Source organism: Periophthalmus magnuspinnatus, chromosome 11, assembly GCF_009829125.3.
Source record: "Periophthalmus magnuspinnatus isolate fPerMag1 chromosome 11, fPerMag1.2.pri, whole genome shotgun sequence".
NCBI classification, from domain to species: Eukaryota; Metazoa; Chordata; class Actinopteri; order Gobiiformes; family Gobiidae; genus Periophthalmus; species Periophthalmus magnuspinnatus.
The window spans coordinates 13,399,171-13,420,860 of record NC_047136.2 but is presented as its reverse complement, the minus strand read 5'-3'; the positions used below and the strand labels follow the sequence as shown (position 1 = coordinate 13,420,860).

The 21,690-nt window shown below is 36.5% G+C and overlaps 3 protein-coding genes across 3 annotated transcripts in view; 1 reads left to right on the top strand and 2 right to left on the bottom strand.

The window, feature by feature from the left end:
• Nucleotides 1-5,558, bottom strand: part of LOC117379097 (fibrocystin-L-like) — a 53,022-nt gene extending 47,464 nt beyond the window's left edge. The window contains exons 1-12 of the mRNA XM_033975811.1: nt 5,492-5,558; nt 5,335-5,412; nt 5,112-5,256; nt 4,280-4,388; nt 4,153-4,210; nt 3,979-4,075; nt 3,383-3,436; nt 3,244-3,317; nt 3,116-3,158; nt 2,965-3,035; nt 2,769-2,882; nt 1,371-1,463 (exon numbers count right to left, since the gene is read on the bottom strand). Coding sequence (XP_033831702.1) covers nt 1,371-1,463; nt 2,769-2,882; nt 2,965-3,035; nt 3,116-3,158; nt 3,244-3,317; nt 3,383-3,436; nt 3,979-4,075; nt 4,153-4,210; nt 4,280-4,388; nt 5,112-5,256; nt 5,335-5,412; nt 5,492-5,558 — 1,003 coding nt within the window. The remainder of the gene's footprint in view (nt 1-1,370; nt 1,464-2,768; nt 2,883-2,964; nt 3,036-3,115; nt 3,159-3,243; nt 3,318-3,382; nt 3,437-3,978; nt 4,076-4,152; nt 4,211-4,279; nt 4,389-5,111; nt 5,257-5,334; nt 5,413-5,491) is intronic.
• Nucleotides 5,559-8,449: 2,891 nt separating this feature from the next.
• On the bottom strand, nt 8,450-9,851 carry LOC117378584 (transcription and mRNA export factor ENY2-2). The gene is made up of 5 exons (XM_033975210.2): nt 9,795-9,851; nt 9,636-9,710; nt 9,450-9,520; nt 9,303-9,377; nt 8,450-8,716 (listed from the first exon to the last, which is right to left on the bottom strand). Exons 2-5 carry the CDS (start codon nt 9,701-9,703, stop codon nt 8,640-8,642), a joined length of 291 nt encoding a protein of 96 aa, XP_033831101.1. The 5' UTR covers nt 9,704-9,710; nt 9,795-9,851; the 3' UTR covers nt 8,450-8,639.
• A 196-nt stretch (nt 9,852-10,047) lies between these two features.
• nudcd1 (NudC domain containing 1) overlaps nt 10,048-21,690 on the top strand; it is a 58,577-nt gene continuing 46,934 nt past the window's right edge. The window contains exons 1-4 of the mRNA XM_033975708.2: nt 10,048-10,268; nt 10,924-11,078; nt 17,579-17,764; nt 21,194-21,377. Of these exons, the coding sequence (XP_033831599.1) occupies nt 10,154-10,268; nt 10,924-11,078; nt 17,579-17,764; nt 21,194-21,377 (640 nt within the window). The 5' untranslated portion in view covers nt 10,048-10,153. The remainder of the gene's footprint in view (nt 10,269-10,923; nt 11,079-17,578; nt 17,765-21,193; nt 21,378-21,690) is intronic.

Below are 21,690 nucleotides of genomic sequence, written 5' to 3'. Positions count from 1 at the left end.
CGGGAGTCAATGTTGCGCAATATAGGACCTTTAATGCTTGTGGGAAATACCTGCAGAAGGCAATATTATCAGTAGTACCCATCACTTCAGTTAGCATAATTTTCTATTCAATTTTCTATTCAACTCTAAAGCATAAACATAGCTATTACATCTCATCGTTGTGTGATTTTGCTTGGCAGGTCCTTGTACACATTTGAACCTGAACTACATGGCGTGTTACATAGACAATATTCACCATTATCCTGTCAAAGCGTGCAGCTCATCAAAGGTCTTTATGCTTTGTGACAAGGTGGCTGCGCAAGTACGACTGCTTTGAAGACAAGTACAAAAGATCCGATGAGTGGTAAGATAAATGACGTGTTGAGAAATATAGTCCATGTGTTTTTTCTTTAACATGACAAAATATCAGTTATTTTCTTATGCTGACTATAATGTTATAACACCTCACCCACTAACTGCTTAATTAGTACAGATTTATTTTTATTTCACTGTAACTGTAACATCAAACTAGCACAAACCTGGCATATGACATATTTTGTGTTTATAATGTTTGGACACGAGACCATAGACTGTATAAAGAAAGTGACATCATCCATAGCGCTCGGATCCGGTGAAATGAAGCTCATCGAGGTTAGCAGTTATAGGGGTGAATTTGGAGCCAAGTTCCATATTTGGGATAGTATCATATCAGCCAAAGAGGCAATATGGAGCAAAGTCAGGATCATGTAGAGCAGGTTAATACGAACATTTTAAGACCAAAATGACGAGGTAATGTAAAGTGAATTGGAGTTGAAGAAGCAAGAAGCACAATGATCACTTCCTATTTGGCATGTGGTGGCTAGCAGGTTTATCTATACAGTCTATGCACAAGATCCATAATCTTGTATTGATTAGGCAATTTTTTATTTTATTTTATTTTTTTAAGATAAATGGTCATGGTCAGTGGTTACATTTTTATATAGCACTTTTCCACCTTCTAAGTACTCAAAGCACTTTACATCAAGGAACATTCATCCATTTACACACACATTCACACAAACATTCTGACACCAGTGTATGCAGACACTGGGGGCAAGGTGGATTAAGTGTCTTCCCCAAGGACACAAGGAGCAGCATTAATCTGTGGGAGCTGGAATTGCACTCCTAACCTGTGGGTCAGTGGATCTGGCTACACTTTTTCTGTACACTCTACTAACTGAGCTACTGTTAAACCTGCTTTTTGTCACCAGTTTAAATATGTATCCCACACTGCCAAATTATCAAAATAAAACTGTATTTTCCCCACTAAAACCAATTTAAAATTAACTCTACAAACCAAACCAAAGTTGTGATCTAATTTTGATCCATGTAATAACAGTAGTTTTCCTCACCAACTCCAGCCTCTCCGAGTTCATTCGACTGCCACTCGGATGTTTTGCACAAGATCTTGTCATCTGCAACATCCAGGACTTCGCAAGGCAAACCTGAAGAAAAATGATTAATTACTATATATATGTTATTTCAGAAGTGCATATGTGGTCAAACAAGACAAATCATTATTATTGTGTATGTATGCATGTATAATTCCATCACACCGGTGGCAATAAGTGATATTTATTTATTTATTTATATAGAGACACCCTTTCTTTTTCATGAGCACCCTGTTCAAAATACATAAAAAAAATAAAAAAAAATTAAAAATTAAAAAAAATTAAAAATAAATAAAAACAAAACTAAGAGGTACATAAGTCCATTTAAAACGTTAAAAACAGGAACCTTTAACTGTTTAAAAAATGCTATTGTCATAATTCATTCACTCCCTAAACACAATTATTTATTTATCTATTTATGTTTAATGTTTATCTTTATAACCTCACTGTATAATATCACTATTTGTGGGTTTCAGCTTCCTATGTCACACAACATTTAGCTTTTTCCAATTCAAAAGATAAAATATTTAGTTTTGAGTTGTTAATCGCTATGGCAACGGTCCCATTCTGAAACCCATGGATAGTTAACACTTATTAGTAGTACAGGCTATGTGTTGGAAGGAATGTATTGAGATCAGTTCAACAATGTGACTATGCCATTGTTTACCGCCTCTCATCACGAAGACGTTTTTTTGAATGTGGTAAATCAATAGGAGAGGAGGCTCTTTGTTCAAATGTGCTCATGCAATGCTGTGGCTGACAGGGATAATCACTGTTGTGTGACTCCAGACAGCCAGACAATCCACTATGGACAATTATGCATGGGTACAGAATGTGAAAAGTTGCTATGTTACAAAGTTATTACGGTACATTTTTTTTAGTTCACAAAAACATAAAAGACAGACGCCATTAAAACAGACATTCAAAACCTGAAGGTACACTGTGTTGCATGTTTTCCGATCAAGTGTCTGCCTTTCTCATCTCCATGGAGTTGTTATTGCTTTGCCTGGAACTTTCCACAGTATGGCATTAAGCTTATCCATCCCCATGAGATCAAGTATATTTTTAAGCAATAAAATGCATGTAATTGAATACACCAGTAGATTATTACAGGTTAAGTAATGATATCTAAATGGAGACAAGCAGGCAGCCCTTCCTGACAGTTACAAGTGTTGTGGTAATAGTATTTGTTATTAGATTAAATTCAATAATTTTATCTAATACTTATGTTGTTTTGTGTTTTGTACATGACTGGAAGCTAACTCTAAATAAAAATCAATTACAGGTATAAAATAAGCCACCTGAACTAAACTAACAAGAGGTTAAATGATCAAAAATCAAACATAAATAAATATTCACCTCCAACTACAACCCGCGCAGGATAGTCAGTCTGGTCCCCCAAATGGCGCCCGTGGATGGTGAGAGTGGTTCCTCCCTTAATGCTGCCCTGGGACGGTGAAACTCCTGTAACCTCTGTGTAAAGTGAATGCCAAATATATTAATCTCATGCTTTACATAGAAAATAACACAGGACTTAGTTTACATTGAGACGTACCAGCAAAAGTCTGAAACATCCCGAACTTATTTGCAGCAGAAACTCTGTACAATTGTGTTTCTGGCACACTCCTAAAAAATGGGCAATTTGTGAGTGGAGCAGTGCCAGACAAAAAAAAAAGAAAAAAACAACATGAACTAGAATACTTTACCTTCCATAATCCCCATCCAAGATAAAGCTCAAGTTATGGTGTCCTGTTTTACAAAGACATAAGAAAACATTAATGACTTAAAAAAAATAACTTCTCCAGGGCTTGAGACGTGACACAGATGTTCTCACCTATGTACGATCCTGTCATCATACAGCTCATGTACCCCCACGTCGCTGTTTCACTGTCCAGCTCCAGTCGATACCTTAAAATATATTACAGTGCAGTATTTATTTGATTCACTTTTTATTCACATTATATAACACTTACAGTTCATCTGAGTTTGGTTTAAGCAGTTCACAAGGCATTCCTCCAATGTAGGCTCTGGGAAAGTAAAAACATTATAATATGCATGAAACTTATAGAGCACTTTTATAAGACAGTTTCTTAACATCATTAGCCTTACTATCACCCAGTTATAATAGATACTGGGGCTGGGATATATGATGCTTTGACACATTTTAACATTTCAAAGTTGATTTTGACACTAAGGAAAATGGTTGATACACAATACCAATTTTGATAACACAACAGAATGTAATTTTTAGCACAAAATAAAAGTGCTTTCCTTAAGTTATCATGTAGTTCTATACTGGTGTTATAACGTTCAAGATTAATCTAAAATTGTTCAATGAAGGTCAAATTTTGTCATGTTCATGGTAATTTTTCAGTATTGATACCTGCTAAACTGAGTATCTCTTTTTGGTACTGTTTTAGTATTGATTAGTGTCTGATTTTCGATATTTTTGACAACCTTAATTGTTACACCCCTTAATGCATACAAGAATGAATTTCAAAATAGTAATAAGACACTGGAACGAGACATTCTAGGTCTTTCTAAACATAATCTTAGGGCATAATTGTACCTGAGAATTCTGCTGTCGATATTAGTGTTTGAGTTTGTCCGATTGCTATTTCCAAATGCATCAGTGAAAATCATTCCTCTAATGGTCAACAAAGTCCCTTAAAAATGACAATGTAAAACATTATATTGAAACTGAGAATTGTGCATTTATAGTTATGTTTATTTAAGTAGGTACCCGGCAAACCGCTGACTTCGTCCAGTTCTCTTATAAGGGGAGTGCGAGACCATCGAACCTGAAGATGAGCATAAAGATATGAAGACATCAAAAAAACATGTGATTAGCACAATGTAGACACACTTACAAAATAAACACAGGGGGAGCTCCACCATTTGCCCCCACAAATGTTACTGTCAGGGACAGCCACACCATCCACTGTGACTTTGACATAATACCCTCCAAAAGGCATAGGTCTGGAATGAAAAGGACAAATCAATTTAAACACACAAATTCTCTATAATCTTATTAAACACAGATGACATTGTGCACATGTCCTTTTTCACTTATTACATTTTGACCTAGTACTTTTTAAATGAAACATAAACTAGCAAAAGAAGCACAGGAGACTATGCCAGTCAGTCTCCCCCAGTGCAGCAGTGGCTTTACAAGTAGCTTCCCACTGAATATTAGTCGAAGGTATCAAAGTACAAGTAGTAAAGTACTGTACGTAAGTACAATTTTCAGGTATATGTACTTTACTTAAGTCAATTTTATACTGGGTACTTTTTATTTTTACTTCACTACTTTTACTCACTATTTGAGAGCACGTATTTGTAGTTTCTACTTTACTACATTTTTTAACTAGACTCAAAAGTAAAAAGTACTTTTCATGTGATTTGAGGTGTTATTTTTTACCATGTTCATGGTAACATCCTGATTCAAGTTTCTGAGTTTGGCTTTGAAAAAACAAAAACAAATATACAGAATTCATACTTGAATTTACTTGAGTAAGTTCCTGCCTCTGTATCTGTAGTTTTACTTGAGTAACAAAACTTGAGTACTTTCTCTCCACAATTGCCAGTGAATGTGGCGTAAATAACTAGTGCTTTGAGAGGCCTTGTCAAATGTCTGACATTACTATTATAACATGTATATAGTGGTCAAATCAAACTAAATGACACAAGTGAAAGTTGTACCTGGTGTAACACTGGATCTGGTCTCCGTGTGTTGAGTCTCTCTCTACGTCACACACAAATGACATTGTGTTTGACACCAGAGTCACATGGTTCCCAAAGTCACTGTTTGCCGGGTTCAGCTGAAACTGGGATCCCTGAGCAAAACCTACAGAAAAGAATATGCTTTAAACTAGTCACAACTTTGAGTTTTTTTGAGGAAAACATGCTTAGGGTGCAAAGTAACCTTCGCCTGAAATAGTCAGCCTTGTGGCCCCACCGTGGCTTCCTACAGTAGGACTGATCCCAAAGATTTTTTGTGCATCTGAAAAATAAAGGTGTTTTCAAACTGCATTTTCTTCTGACTTGAAAACTTTACCAAGGTTAGTTTTAACCGGACTTACGGCAGTAGGTTAAAAGTCCACAGAGCAGAGTCACCAAAAAAAGGAGATTTTTGGACACAAACTGCATCTTGTAGGTGTCCTGGGATCCCCTGCTGTCCCACCTGATATACTCTATGAACTGAAGGAGAAATTCTGAATCAGAAATAATGTACTCGTCCAGGTGCAGGGGCAACTGACATGTGATCAGGTCAAATTATTATAGGTTTATGTAGCCTAAAGAGGTAAAAAATAAAAATAGGTAAAAACAGACTTCATTATAAATCCATAGGCTCATCAATTTAATATGTTTTGTGTGAAGACAGTGCAAGTGTAGCCAGACATCAACCAACAAACTAAATCAGTGAGCCTGCAATGTAAGAAGACTGTAGGCTAAAAGTACACAAATGTTGCTTTTAACAGAGTTTGATCTTGATTTAGGCTTAGTGTTAGTAGAAATGTAAAACTTTTTCACTATTATTATTTGTTATGAAAAAAGTATTCACAAATAAGCTACACCTGTCTGTATAAAAGTCATGCACAGTACACTAAGGCTAAAGAGTATGGGAAGTATTCTACCTGTTGAAGATTATCTGTGTCCAGTCATCCAAATAGTGAGGCAGAGAGGCGCAGGGGCTCAGGTTTTCTTTCAGCCCATCCCACCTGTCCGCCATCTGTGCGCACCTGTCCTGGGGGTGAGAGGAGGAGACTACACTGCCACCTCTCATTCATAGAGCAGACATCCCAGCTCAACCCAGGTACAACCTCAGGGAACAGTGAAAATAGCTCTATGTGAGAAACAAGATGTAAAGACCTATCTGCTGAAGATATTGTCAAGTCAACAAGCCATTGGCCAATTAGATGCATTTGTTGAATTAAATAAGCAGCAGCGGACAGGCTACTTTATCAAATTGTATTTTCACTTTTGGCCAAGTTAAAGGTGCACTATGAAACTTATTGCCAGCTTGTCTTCATAGATTTTGCTTTAAATGGAATGTTGCAAAGTAAGCCTATAGCTGAGGATATGTATCCAAGCAGGTTTGCACAATCAGCCCCAATTACACGTCAGAGTTAGGTAGTAACGTGTTTTTAAGACAAAATAGTCACATGATATATATATATATATATATATATATATATATATATATATATATATATATATATATATATATATATATATATATATATATATATATATATATATATATATATGTATATATATATATATATATATATATATATATATGTACTTACATGGTGGTACTTACATAAGTTCTCCATGAACGTCAGGTTTTTACGTATTCACTAGCCCTGCATAATTATGGTGATTATTTTTTAGCGATTAAAGCTGTATTTTTAGCTCAAAATAAAAAAAAAACAAAAAACAAAAAACAAAAACATAGATCATTATGATAATATACTTTAAAAGTCCAGTTACAATGTGTAATTACAAATAATACAGCATTATTTAGCGCTTCCGCTAAAAAAATAAATGTATTGTTCTGGTATTTTTTAAGTACATGAGAAAATGTCTGTGTTGTGACAAGTTAATATTGACATTTCACAAATCTGACACTTATGCTATATAGTTAGTATGTAATGAGTAACACACAGTTCAAGCCTACAATTACAGCACAAACATAGATGTAGAATTCACATACTGTCTAACCAGACATTTAGTCCATTGTCAAAAAAAATATTTTGTCCTAGTAATAATTTTGTATTGTGTCAATGTTATTTAAAGAATGCACTAAAGAAAACAAAAGCAAGTTCAACTGAAGGTAATAATCCTCCCAGATATTTGAGTGTTCAAAGTTGCATGAGATGAGCCTGAGTTGTCTCACATGCAACAACAGACTGTTTCAGTTACAGGTGTAACTGGTCCACCCCTGCTGATATCACTCGTGTTCTGGGTGTTACAGTAAGGATGACAGAGGCTCATTCCAGGTTCAGAAGGTTTTACTGTTCCAAAAATACAAATGAGGGTGAGTATGATGAGCCCAACATGTGTCCTCTCAGACAAATTTGCACAGCTCTCTTACATTCAAAATAAACAATAAAATAATGGAAATTTCACATGTAAACAGTTTCTAGAATGGGATGAGGTCATACAAACAGAAGAGACAGTTTCATCTTATGATGACATTGTACTTTGGGATGAAATATTCATAAAAGTAAATGCACAAATGTTGAACCTGATCATTTCCATTAGCGACTATACCCTTGACCTCGCTATATTACAACAAAAATCAGGTTTTTAAATAATATTAATTTTAGCTGCCCCCATTTATACCAAATAAGATTGCATTATATAATGTTGTGATGTCATTTGAAACGCAGCACTGTGCACCTAAATGATTCTATACATTTCTACATATATTTACAGTTGTTGTTTTAAAAATACAAATGGCACAAACTGCTGAGTATGAAGGGTCCATAATGTATCCTTTGGCAGAATAATACACATAATAAAATTACATTAATATCAAAGTAAGTATTAAAGACCTTAATAAAGTAGCAAAATTACCAATCTAAAAGTATGATTTTCATTACAATTAACTTATTTAAATGTTGACTGATAATGAAAATACATTAGAGAATCTATTACAAAATAAAAAAAATTACAAAAACTTTTACCAAACACTGACAGAAAAAAAAATAACAATTTTGTCGACACCCAAAATTAGTGTCTTACCTCAGAGATGTTGCACAGCTCTGAAGGCAAGTTGCTTTGCAATGCCAAAACAAACTCACAGCATCACATGTTCACAAATTAAAAAATGACAACAAATTAACTTATACTTTATTTGTTATCATGAATTTCTATTAACCTGTTACACAGGCAAATCAAGAACATCTCTGTATTATGGTGATAATGTGGGAAAAAAGACACAAAACTTCAAATTCACATTTAGTAATGTTCAAAAATTAACTCTTGGGTTATTTAGTAAGTGTACAACTTAGAGACGACTCAAAAACAAGTCACCAAAAATAGGCATGATTTTATTCAATACTCAAACCTACAGCATCACAAACTCAAGTTATTATGAAAACACACACAATACAAAATAAAAAATAACACTTTGTTGTGGCTCACAATGTGGATCAACAATGAGGTTGTAATTGTGACTTTAACAATGAATAGAAAATGTCTACACAGAAGTTGCCAGCTTCACAATGTGGCGTGTTGTGCTAAAAAGGCTCTGATTCTCTGAAGGAGCTCTTTCTTTACGCTGTCGGGAACCAGGGCTGTGGGCCAAAAGGACAACAAAAATCATTACTATAAAAATATGGCACCATTTGATTAACCTGAGGCAACAGACAAGTTTTCCTAAAAGGACTTCTTAGTAACAAGTCAGCAGAAGACAGCGTATAACATTGGTATTATATGACATAACTAGTATATAGAATTGGAAACATTACTACATTATTTTTTGCTTTTGGGCAGCAGGGGCTCAGTAGTTACACTCTTCGAGGCCAATTGGAGGTTGGCGATTTGAGACATGGTCAGACAAGTGCTGAATTATATCATTATATGTCTGTGTATGAATGTGGTGTGTGCGTGAGTGATTAGTGATCATCAAAGGGGCTGAAGGAGCCTACCCCATGGCAGCTGTGGTAGTAGTAGCATACCACCACCTAGCATGGAGTGAATAAATATTGCACAAAATTCTAAATCAATGTTGAGAATCATAAAAAGTGGTAGAAGACTAATGCATTATTATTACTGACCATCAGCCCCCTCTTTTATGATTCTGCCCCAGTATCTGAAGAAACTTACAATATCTATGCATTATCAGGCATTGATGTCCTGTAACTCTGTAAGGATTATTACCTCTGCCTTTTGGTGTGACTTCTGTTACCAAATCTTCCACTGTGACATGCTCCAGTCCCTTTTCTCTGATAACATCTGACCAGAATATGAACAAATGTTAAAATTAACATAATAAAAAAACAATTCACATTCACAAGAGTAACCAACCTTTGCAGTGCGCCTTCAGCTGATCCTTCCACCCACACTCCACCAGCTTCGCTCTGAGCAACTCTTTTAACCTGGACCACATTAAAAAGTATTATTATATTATATTTTATTTAAAGCATTTTCACATTTAGTTTTGCATAAATAATGAGCTGTGATTGATTTGCCGCAAAAAAATGGACCACTCACCGCTCCCGCTCGCCCATTTCTATCAACTTCTGGTTAATGGCTGCCCTCATTTGTGAGTCTTTGCTCATGGTCTGTCTGAAAACAAGGAGCGACGGATGCAGTGATAAAGAATACGCAATAATTTTAACAAAATACAGAATAAAACCAGTGTAACGTTACCTTTGTCGAAGTGGATCAGCTGGGGTGCATTCGGTCCCTTAGTAAATTGCTTCCGTATTGTAAAACAAAGATAGAACGTTCCGCATGTTAGATAAATGTTGACAAATCTACATAAAAACGCATGAAAAAAAACTCTGTCAATAAAATTGTTCTTTGTATGAGGGTAAATTAATATGAATGCTTAACGTAAATATCAAACAGTGATTTGACGATATATATTTAATGAAACTACTTTTCCCATGAGCACCCGCTGCTCTTTGGTCCGCTGTAAAACGTTTCCGTGTTGAACTCAAATAGGGAAACGTGTACCACTCTTGGAGCATCTTCTTCAGTATTGTGTTGTTTTTACTAACCAAACCATGGCAGTGTCAAACTACTCCCTGAAGGTGAACAGAGATCTCCTGGATCCACACTTTGAAAGTTACAGACTGTCACTGGACGCCATCCCCACGTACACCATAGAGCTGGATGCTGGTGAGGAACTACTGTGGTTAGCATCTAGCTGAAGTTTAGCTACTAGATTGGCAGGTTAGATGTCTGGCTATAATGAATGAAACATATGTTCCGTTGCGTCCTGCTATATATTTCTCATCACGAATATTAAAACTTAGTATATTAAGAAGTGCGTATGTTTATGGGGAAAATGTTTCTTACCTTATTGTCATATCTGAATAACTTTACTCCCTTTAATAAGGCAATGTTTTTGGCATTTGCTTACATGCTCACAGTTTACATTAATGATTGGATAATACAAATACACAGTGAATTTAATGTCATTGCTACTGTTTCACTGTGTGAAATTAGTCTTATCCATCTTAGACCTATTCAAGCACAGGTCTGTTTAATACTAAATTGATAGTTGCAAATATACATTCTTATTGCTCGCAGGATTGATTCTCCATAGATTTTGACTTGGAACTTGGCCTAGTAACATCACCTACCTATCTCCATAGACACTGATAAGTTAATACTTTGGAACATTTTAGGGCAAAGTAAACCTCTTCATGGAATCAAGCACTTTACTTTGGGACAAATTGTAATGGTTACAAATTGTGGCTAACTTCAATATTATATTAGAGTGCAAATTGTACATGTATTGAAAGTTATCTGAATGTTTGTGTTTGTGCAGCTGTGGAGGAGCTGAAGCTGAAGGACTCTCAGTACACTCTGGAGCACATGCAGGCGTTTGGCATGTTTAACTACCTGCATTTAGACCCCTGGTACGAGGACAGTGTTTTGTTTGTTGATTGTAAAGGACGAGTGCTTAGTCTCAATGTTACCCTGGTAAGTGCAACTCCATTAATCAACTATTGTTTCGTTTCAGTTTCCCTTTTCTAAGTGTTATCTTGAATATTTTTACCATTTAAATTATAATTCTTTGTTTTGAGTTGCCAGTAGCTATGGCAACAGTGCTGAGATGGCCAGTGACCCCCTGTTTATTATTGTTTCTGATGGTACACTTATGCGTGCACAGCAGGTGGTTTTACATGGTTTAGTTCACACCTGATTGAGCATTGTTTCTTTTTTTCATTCATACCGATCAAAATCACATTCCACAAAAACTAAATTTTTGGAGATGCTTTGAACGAGTTGTGTTGCAGGGTACAGGTGGAATATTAATAAAAAGTTGAAAACAGTGTAGCTTTCCATTGATGGAAAATACATTTATATTATATTTCTGCATTTTTACAGTTAATTTTACAGTCCATTGACTTTTCAGTCCTTACTTGAATCCCAACAAAGAGATTTTTCTGATGGAAAAATCTCTTTGTATGTAATCTTGACATTTAATGCAAATATTGTCCAAGGTAGGTATAGACAGAAAACCCAGAAGGACTATTGTAATTTGTTCTTGTCAATTTGCTCATATTGTGGTCATAGAGAGTGTGTTAGAGAATGAGGGGATTTAACAAACAATTCTAACACACCAGTAGGTGGTGGCAAAATATCTCTCTAGCACTTGAGAACCTACTTTCCCCAGAATCAACTCCAGGAAATGGTCTCCTCCTGCAATATTTCAAATCTGTATGACTCATGAACATATTTAATTACCTTCATTCATATTCAAAGTAATTTAGTGCATTGTCTTATATGACGCAGCAGACCATCAAAAACAACGATTAGCTTCTTTCCCAAATTTCCCTCGATTTGAGCTACATTTCCTGTTAATTATACCTAAAAGTTGTAGTGAGACGAGCTAAATGAGCAAAATGACCTTTTATACATAGTCCCCTTTCATGTCCGTGAAGATGATTACACATAATTACTGTTGCACTAGTGTTTCTGGCCAGAAGGAAGAGGACCAAAGCATCTCATCTTTTTTGAAATTCTAGTCCTTCAGATGTGACTGATGTTAATTTACTCTTGTGCAAAAATGTTTTGGTTTGGTCCTAATTACAACTATTACAAGATAATTACCCTCCTCTGATGAAGCTTTTGTATACATTTGCAGGTAAGTGGCAGACTGTTCACTTGGAGCTTGGTTAACGAGCTGAAAGCAGGTGTACATGATGTCTAAAGGTGTCCCTGTGTCGGTACATTAGCCTCTGATATAGAAGCTCTGTCACGCGCCATGGCAACTACGGCATAGGGCTTTTCATTAGACAGTAGCTCTCAGCATTAGTAATAGAGGCTCATGTTGAGGTATATTTGTATTAGTAATGCATCCTGGAGGTTACTGAATGTGAAACGCAGGCATATGCATGAGTAGTGTACCGATGTTCCTGTTGTTGCCTATTTTGATGGAATAACTTTTACAGGATGAAATGCAAAAGGTGAGCACTTCAATGGATCTGCTGTATGTATAGCTGCTCTTTGAAGACATAAACGGTGTCCAAGTCATTTTTGTCTGCTTCATAACAATGATATTTAGTACATTTTAAGCTTGTATATTAAAAGAATAAAATAATACTAAAAAGACATTTCCGTTCTATTGTTAGGTTTACTGCAATAAAATGTAAATTATATTTTAAGGTTTCAAGGGAGGCCCACTGTTTTTTCAAATCTATGCATTTTTCTTGTTTAAATTTGTAATTTAAATACATTTTAAATGAAAATATCAATCAATCAATTGATTTACACTACCACTTAAAAGTTTGGACACACCCTCTCATTCAGTGTTCATTCATACGTTTTACTTTTTATATACTTACAGAAGACATCAAATATATGAAGCAAGATGTATGGAATTATGCAGTAAAAAAAAAAAAAAATATATATATATATATATATATGAGTTTTATTGATGATTTTACTGAGATGCTTTCAGTCGTATGCACAGACTTTGATGGATTAGTCATTACAGGTGATTTTAATGTACATGTGGATAATGTGTTTGACAGAAACGCTAAAGAGCTCAGTTCTGTCCTTGAAACCTTTGGCCTGACTCAGCACGTCAGCGAGCCCACCCACAACAGAGGACACACTCTGGACCTGCTCATTACAAAAGGAGTAAATATTTCAAATGTCAATGTGGTGGATGTTGCTCTGTCTGATCATTTCTGTGTTTTCTTTGACCTGTCTGTTATTCCCAAACCAGCGGCTGGTCCTGCAGTTGTTTGAAGGAGACACATGAATGATAAAACAGGTGCACTGTTCATGGAAATGATACACTTTGAAAATGCCTCATGTTCTAATGTTCATGATTTGTTAAAATCTAACTTCGAGTGTTTTGAATGTTCTGGACACCATTGCCCCGATGAAGGTTAAAATGGTTAAAGATAAGCAGAAAGCGCCATGGAGGAATGATGACTCGGTCAGGGCACAGAAAAGGGAGTGCCGGAGGGCCGAGCGGGAATGGCGCAAGTCAAAGCTCCAAGTTCATTATGAAATTTACAGAGAAAAGATGCATATGTACAACCACAGTTTATGTAGAACAAGGCAAAGGTATTTTTCTGACATTATTGGAAGTTGTAGTAACAACTCTCGTGTCCTGTTTGCAATGGTAAACAGATTAACAAACCCCCCAGCTCCACTGCTGTTAGAACTAATTTCCACATCTAAGTGCAATGAGTTTGCAGTATTCTTTAATGACGAGGTTCAGGGCATTAAAAATGCCATAAATTCCACAACGCAAATAACAACCCAGCGCTCACCTAGACACTTAGAGCTGACTCACTTTGCACCTGTAACTGACAAAACTGTCCAAGAGATTGTCACCAGTCTGAGTTCATCTACATGCTCCCTCGATGTGTTACCCACTAAATTTCTAAAGTCTGTGCTCAACAGTTTGCTGTCACCACTCACTCACATAGTTAATATGTCACTTCAATCTGGAACATTCCCAAGCGCTTTGAAAACTGCGGTTATCAAGCCTCTCCTAAAGAAAAGCAGTCTTGATGCCACAATATTGAACAATTATCGACCGATCTCAAATCTGCCGTTTTTAGGCAAAGTCCTTGAAAAAGTTGTTTACCAACAGCTTATTAACTTCCTCGAAATGAACAACTCCTTTGATATCTTCCAATCAGGTTTTAGATCCCACCACAGCACTGAGACTGCTCTTATCAAGGTGACAAATGACACCTGCCTGAACACTGATGCAGGCAAAGTCTCAGTCTTGATCCTGTTAGATCTGAGTGCTGCTTTTGACACTGTGGATCATGGGATTCTCTTACAGAGACTAGGGGACTGGGTGGGCATCTCTGGTACGGCACTAAACTGGTTCAAGTCCTATTTAGAAAACAGGGAGTACTTTGTTGAAATTGGAAAATGTATATCAGATAAAATGTCCCTGAGCTGTGGGGTGCCCCAGGGTTCAATCCTGGGACCCCTGCTGTTCAATCTCTACATGCTGCTGTTAGGCCAGTTAATACGCAGCAATAATGTGTCTTACCACAACTATGCAGATGACACTCAGATCTATGTCTCACTAGCAGCAGTGGATTCACTCTGCCACTGCATCCAACAGATCAGTGTGTGGATGCAAAACAACTTTCTTCTGCTAAACTCAGACAAGACTGAAGTCATCATCTTTGGCCCACAGAAACATAAAGTGTCAGCAGTCACCTCCAGTCTCTCTCTCAAAACCTTCAAATCAGGCTAGAAATCTAGGGGTAATAATGGACTCAGACTTAAACTTTAACAGCCACATCAAATCAATAACATCTGCAGCTTTTTACCACCTAAAAAACATAGCAAAAATCAAAGGTTTACTGTCAAAACCAGACTTAGAGAGACTTATCCATGCATTGGTCTCCAGTAGGTTAGACTACTGTAACGGCCTGCTCACTGGCCTCTCCAAACGAGCCTTAACACAGCTGCAGTACATCCAGAACGCTGCTGCTCGGGTCCTGACTAGAACCAGGAAGTATGAGCACATAAGTCCTGTACTCAGGTCTCTGCACTGGCTTCCTGTAGCTCAAAGAATAGACTTTAAAGCAGCTCTGCTTGTGTATAAGTCTCTCCATGGCCTAGGTCCAAAGTTTATCTCCGACATGTTAGTGCCATATGAACCATCTCGTAATTTGAGGACTTCAGGGACCGGCCTCCTGCTGGTGCCCAGAGTCAGGACTAAACATGGGGAATCAGCATTTCAGTTTTATGCAGCTAAAACCTGGAACAGTCTTCCTGAAGATTTGAGACAGGCCTCTACTTTGACAATGTTTAAATCCAGGCTCAAAACAGTTCTGTTTAGCTGTGCATACGACTGAAAGGTTTTTATTCTGCACTCTTCTCTTTTAATGTTAATTTTATGATGATTATTTGTGATTATTTATATATATACATACATACACATACATGTATATATATGTATATGTGTATATATGTGTATGTATATGTGTGTATATATATATATATATATATGTATATGTGTGTATATATATATATGTGTGTATATATATATGTGTGTATATATATATATATATATGTATATGTGTGTATATATATATATGTGTGTATATATATATGTGTGTATATATATATATATATATATATATATATGTATATATGTATATGTGTGTGTTTTATAGTCAAATCCTTGCAGTAGCCACCTTTTGCTTTGTTGACAGTGCTGCGATCCCCTGGTCTCTCAGTGAGCTTCTTGAAGTCTCCTGAAATGGTTTTCACAGGTCAAGAAATGACAAAAGTGCAAACCAGGATTCAAAGCAAAGGGTGCCTTTTTTAAAACCTAAAACAAGTTTTGAGTTATTCTGAGTTTTTTTGTTTTTTTTTACTACATTCTATATGTGTCCATTCATAGATTTTATTTATATATATGTATATGTGTTTTTATAAATAATCATGAAAATAAAGAAGAAAAAAAAGAAAAAGTGTATCCAAACTTTTGACTGGCAGTGTATAATGGTAGAATTTATAATGCACTGAGCTATCTATTTTGAGAAAAGCTTGATACATACCAATTTCAATACTGCAGTGAAAATAACACATTTTTAATGAACTTATGAGATAATTAGATTTTCAAGACAGACAACAAATGTACAGCAAAATATCTAATTTGACATTGAATAGATCGGTGAGGACATCAAGTTTCTTTTTAAATTAATTCCAAATGGTGAAGATCATAATGTTATTATCTCACATTGAACTGAGTCACTCCTGACACCCCCACCCTTCTATGCATTAGCCACATGTTTTATATAGTTTGTTATTGAGTGAGTCAGGGTGTTTTATGAATGGGATACACGTGTGTAGGAGCTAGTCACATGGATGTACAGTTGTTCACTATGGACCACGGCCACTGAATAAAAATAAGATCTTCCTTCAGAGTATTTTTACTATGAGCCACAATACAACGTGACCATAAGATTTATATGGAGCTGAATGGCCATTTTTTTTGTTACAGCTGTGCTTTAGAAACTAATGAAAATTTAAAGAGAAATGTACAAGGTTAGACAATAGTAATCTGATTTATCATCCAAAGATAATTTTACCAAAAAGGTTTCTGTCTGTGTCTTTATCTCCATATGTTAGTTATACCTGTAATATTCCAATGTATGGCATTGCAATTAAAGGTGTTTTTATCCCTCTTCACAGACGTGGCCTTTATCTTGCCCTTAATGGCGCCACATCACCTGATTGTCTCCATGGAGATAGACAAGTTTATAGACATACAGTAGAACTTATATTTTAATAATGGGATTTTGTTCAAAGTTCACATTGTAAAAGCATCCAGAAGAATTGACAAAAAGATATGAACTGACAAACTAATACAAGAATCTCATTTCAGAGTGTGTTCGTACATATCTAAATTACAGTTAAAAGGTTTTTTTTTAAGCAGAATTGTTGTGAAGTAAGTGGAGGAAATGATGGTATATAAAAATTCCTACCCAAAAATGCCACCTCAGCTGGCTCCTCTCAACATGGAGGAGCAGCTGCTCTACTCCGAGCTCTTCCCGTGTGACTGAGCTGCTCACGCTAAGGTAGTGCCCAGCCACCCTGCGGAGGAAGCTCATTTCGACCACTTGATCTTGTCGTTTCGGGCATTACCCAGAGCTCATGACCATACGTGAGGGTAGGAACATAGATTGTCCAGTAAATCTAGAACTTTGCCTTTCGACTCAGCTCCTTCTTTACCACAACAGTCCAATACAGCAACTGCATCACTGCAGACGCTTCACCGATTGGCCTGTTGATCTCACGCTCCATCCTCCACTCACTCGTGAACAAGACCCCGAGATACTTGAACTCCTCCACTTGAGGCAGGGACTCTCCACCCACCCAGAGAGGGCAAGCCACCTTTTTTCGATCGAGAACCATGGCCTCTGTCTTAGTGGAACAAATTTTCCCTACAGTATAATGTAACCGTGCTATTTGTCTTTCAGGACACAGCGTTGGGGAAGCCTCGGGAGGTATACCGTATAGACCCAGACTCCAGTCCCTCTGATGGATGCCTCTGTGCCTCCCTGAGCCTCACCTCAGCCACGTGGGCTGCGCTGTCAAATGGGATGGGGCATTTGCACTTGCTCCGCACCGGGAAAAGGGGGGACAGCTCGCACAACAAGTGGGAGGTCAGTGTCCAGCAGTGTAACATAACACAAGAAGCATGAGAAAATGCAATTATGTCAAGTATTTAGATATGTTTTGCCAGTTATCCAAGTAGCTTCTTCAAATCTGAAAGGATTCTAAAAAAAAAAAAAGGATGTGTAAATTACTTAGACCTACTATGAGGATAGATATCAGGAAAACCTTTACACTGATGTAGAAATTGGATTCACATTTCAAGCTCTTATTACAGATGAGCATTATTGATTTTATTTTTGAATGTTGATTTCTGTAGTTACTGTAAATTTTGGTTTAGTTAAGGTGAATCAATATTTTAATAATAATCATACATTTGTCCAGTTAACATTTGTGGAAAATGTGGTTGTTCCAATGTTGGAAAAAAAAACACACACATTTAGTTCTAGTGCTATGATAATCTCTGGAGTTGAAAAAGTGAGCCAAAAGATAATTACTTATGACCTCATTTTGACATGTATTTCATTACAAAACTAACGCTGTGTTGCTATTGGCCCATCTGAAACAAATTAGCTCTTGAGTTTCTTCACCTACATGCCTTTTTACCAATGAGAAATAAATTTGTTGCCTTATTCTTCTAAGAGATGAGTCAATTCTTTCACATTATAATCGCTTTGTCCCAGTTGGCGAGATGACGTAAACTCATGACATTTAGATCAGCGCTGAATGATTATGTGAGACCAATTTTGACAAGTTTTAATGTTGTGTGTAATGATGTTTACCAAGACGAAACATCTCTGCATCTGTCACGTCATGTCTGAGTCACTAAATGGGGAGGTAAAAGTGTTCCTTTATTATAATGGAATTGTAAAAGGGTGAACATAAAGAGCCGGTGTAGGCTCTTTTCACATTTTACAGTATGCCATTTTGAAGTTGAAAGTGCAAGTTACAAATGCTGATCTGTGTTCTTAAAAACAGCTCACAATGTCAAATTGGTAAAAGATCTTCGTCTCCCTGGAGTGTTCTCATGATACTACAATTTCAAACTATTCCAATACTAAGGAAAATGCCAATTGACTATACAGGTTTTGATACCACAATGCTAAAAAAAATAGAAACCAAAATAAAAGACTCATTCCTTCATTTTATTCAAACTGAATGCAATGTAAAACATAAACATGTAAAGTAGTTCCTTTAAAACTGCATGTGGCTAGTTCTGGTGTCAGAAAGAGGAAAAATTTGAAGTGTTGCCATAGTGATTAACAATTTCAAAATAGTGCATTGATCAAGATCATTCTAAAATAACTTTGGTCTGTTTCAATACAAAATTTTGTTTTGATTAGTATTTGGGTGTCAATTTCTGACCTTTTTTTTTTTTGACAACTCTACTCTGGAATTAAAATTATCTCAGAATAATTTTATTCTTTATTTTGCCACCAATCTCCCAATCTGCAGCTAATGCAGGTTACACTAGATAGCTGATAATAATACTTTGCCAGGGAATCTATGCTTTCACCACTAATGGAGCCCAGCAGTGACCGCCCACCCCCTGATTCCCGAAGTAAATTTCCCATAAATTTTTTCCCATAGATTTTCTGGAGAAAAAAAAAATATATATATATTAAAACTTTGAAAGCTTGCTCAGGGCTAATCAGCAATAATTAATACACCAGTAATTGTATATAAAATCTGTTTCTAAAATTTTATAAACCGCTATTGTTAAAACATTTCACCTAAAAAAGTGTATGGGAAAAATGAATAGAAATTTTACTTCCAGAACCAAAGGACTTCAAAGTGTGCGGAACTGTTGAAATCCATTGTGAGTAAACCAAGATGGATTCCCTAATTTTTCATCAGGCATCATGTTTTCCCCAAACTTTTTTCCTCCGTATTTGATTAGGCGTTATGGAAAGCCCCACTTGACTTTATAGAAGCTGAGGCCTGCGGCAGTGTGGCCAGAACTTTTTGATACGACATGTCTCTGGGCTCTTGTTCTTGTTAAGACGCTGCTGCTGTCGCTGCTAGACACACTACAAATAAGAGCTCCCCCAGTGGACCGACTCACTCAATGCAGTTGGGCAGCAGAGTTCAAGAGAAGAATCTGTAATGAAAGCACAAGACCCAGGAGCGTGCAACTTTCAGCCGTGTAATTTAAAGTTCAAATCTCAGAGTTAAACAAACACTAGACTATTTGTTAACAGTCCATACGTCAGTCGGATTCGCTAAAACTATAAAATGAGAAAACAATTGGACTCACAATTCATCATTGATAAAACCTTATCTTAGACGCCCAGATTAACAGCAAGATCAAACATGGAATACTTTATTTACTAATGCAGTTTTAAAGAAGAATAGTAGTGGTGCTGCCTTGTGGTCAACATATGCCAAACTTTCTGCAAATCTCACAGCTCTGATGAATTTGTGAATGTCCTCTCTGCTTGTCAACCCCATCCAGCTCTGCGAGTAAATAAAACCTATGGGCCAAAAACTATTTAAAAATTGTACTAATAAATAAAGTAGCATGGTAAAACAGATAATATCCTAGGAATGACTAGCACTGTTTGATAAAAATTTGTGGAGCTGTTTGAGTTGTTGTGATTGGACTCTTGTTGATCAGTAGAGTTAAAGGGCCCATATTACTCTATTTTTTTATGTTATAATGTTGTTTCCCTGGGAAGTCTGGGAGTCCATGCTTAGACTGCTGCCCCCGCGACCCGGCCCCGGATAAGCGGAAGAAAATGGATGGATGGATGGATGTTGTTTCCTTATCAAAAGCATACCTGGAATGAAAACACTCTGTTCCACCTTATGATGTCATGGGGTAATAAACCCATAAACCTTCACTAGTATCATTTGGATAATTTCAGCCCTTGAATTGCAAAGGTAAAAGGCTATTAACATGAAAACTGCAGCTTTATGACATCACAAGGTGGAACAGAGCATATTGAGATTTGGCGACGTAGACAGACTAATAATAAATGGTTTCTCAAACATGTGTGAATGAAATAAAACACAACTCCTGGTATGTTTTTGAGGAGGCAACAACTTTCTAACATGGCTTCAAGCTCACAAGAGTCAGTTTTGCACAATATAGGACCTTTAATTAATTCCTCAGACAATTTTTGGGACTTAACACTAAAGCAACTTTCTTTTGCTATGAAACTGTATACATGGTGTTTTAATAGGGTTGTCTACTGTTCCTAATGATTTTATGTATATTTTTTGCAAATGTATGACAAACTAGGTAAATCTAATGACCACTGCAATTTCAAGTGCTATGTGACAACACTGTACTGCAGATTACAAACACATGGTTTTAATTGAGTAATACACTGTAAAAAATAAAAGATGTAGTCTTCAGTCCTCTTATCTACAAGTAATGCATTTGTTCTGGTTGGAAGTGAGACAAGAAAATGACAAAAGACTTAACAAACCTATACAGTATTATACACCCACATACTTCTTCTCTCTGTCAACAGTCTTTATTCAGTGAATCCATTGGAGACCCGTTCGTGATCCTCCACAGTGTGTCTCATGTGGAGGGTGGAGTCCACTGCATCGAGGTCCTGGTCCTGAGGGTCCAGAAAGACCCTGAGGAGACCAAGGGCAGCGGCTTCTACGTGGGACTGGAGTGGATCACTGTCTCCAACGCTGCTGAAAAAGGTACTATACCAATCACTCATACTACAGCCACTGCAACAGTTCAAATGGACAAGAGTTGTTTATTACTAACTTTGTATTTAGTGGTTTATTTTTCCTCTCAGGATGTTACACAGTGTGGTATTTTGTTTATTTAAATACTGATGCATTCTGAACAAGGTAGTCTTTCCTCAGATCTGACCTATAACAAAACCTGGTGGCGTCAGCTGCTTGTCTCCATGAAGATAGATGATCTTTATGCCATACTGTGGAACATTCTAGATAAAGCTATAATATCCCCATTTAAACAAGCATGTGGCGCAGAAAACTACTACTA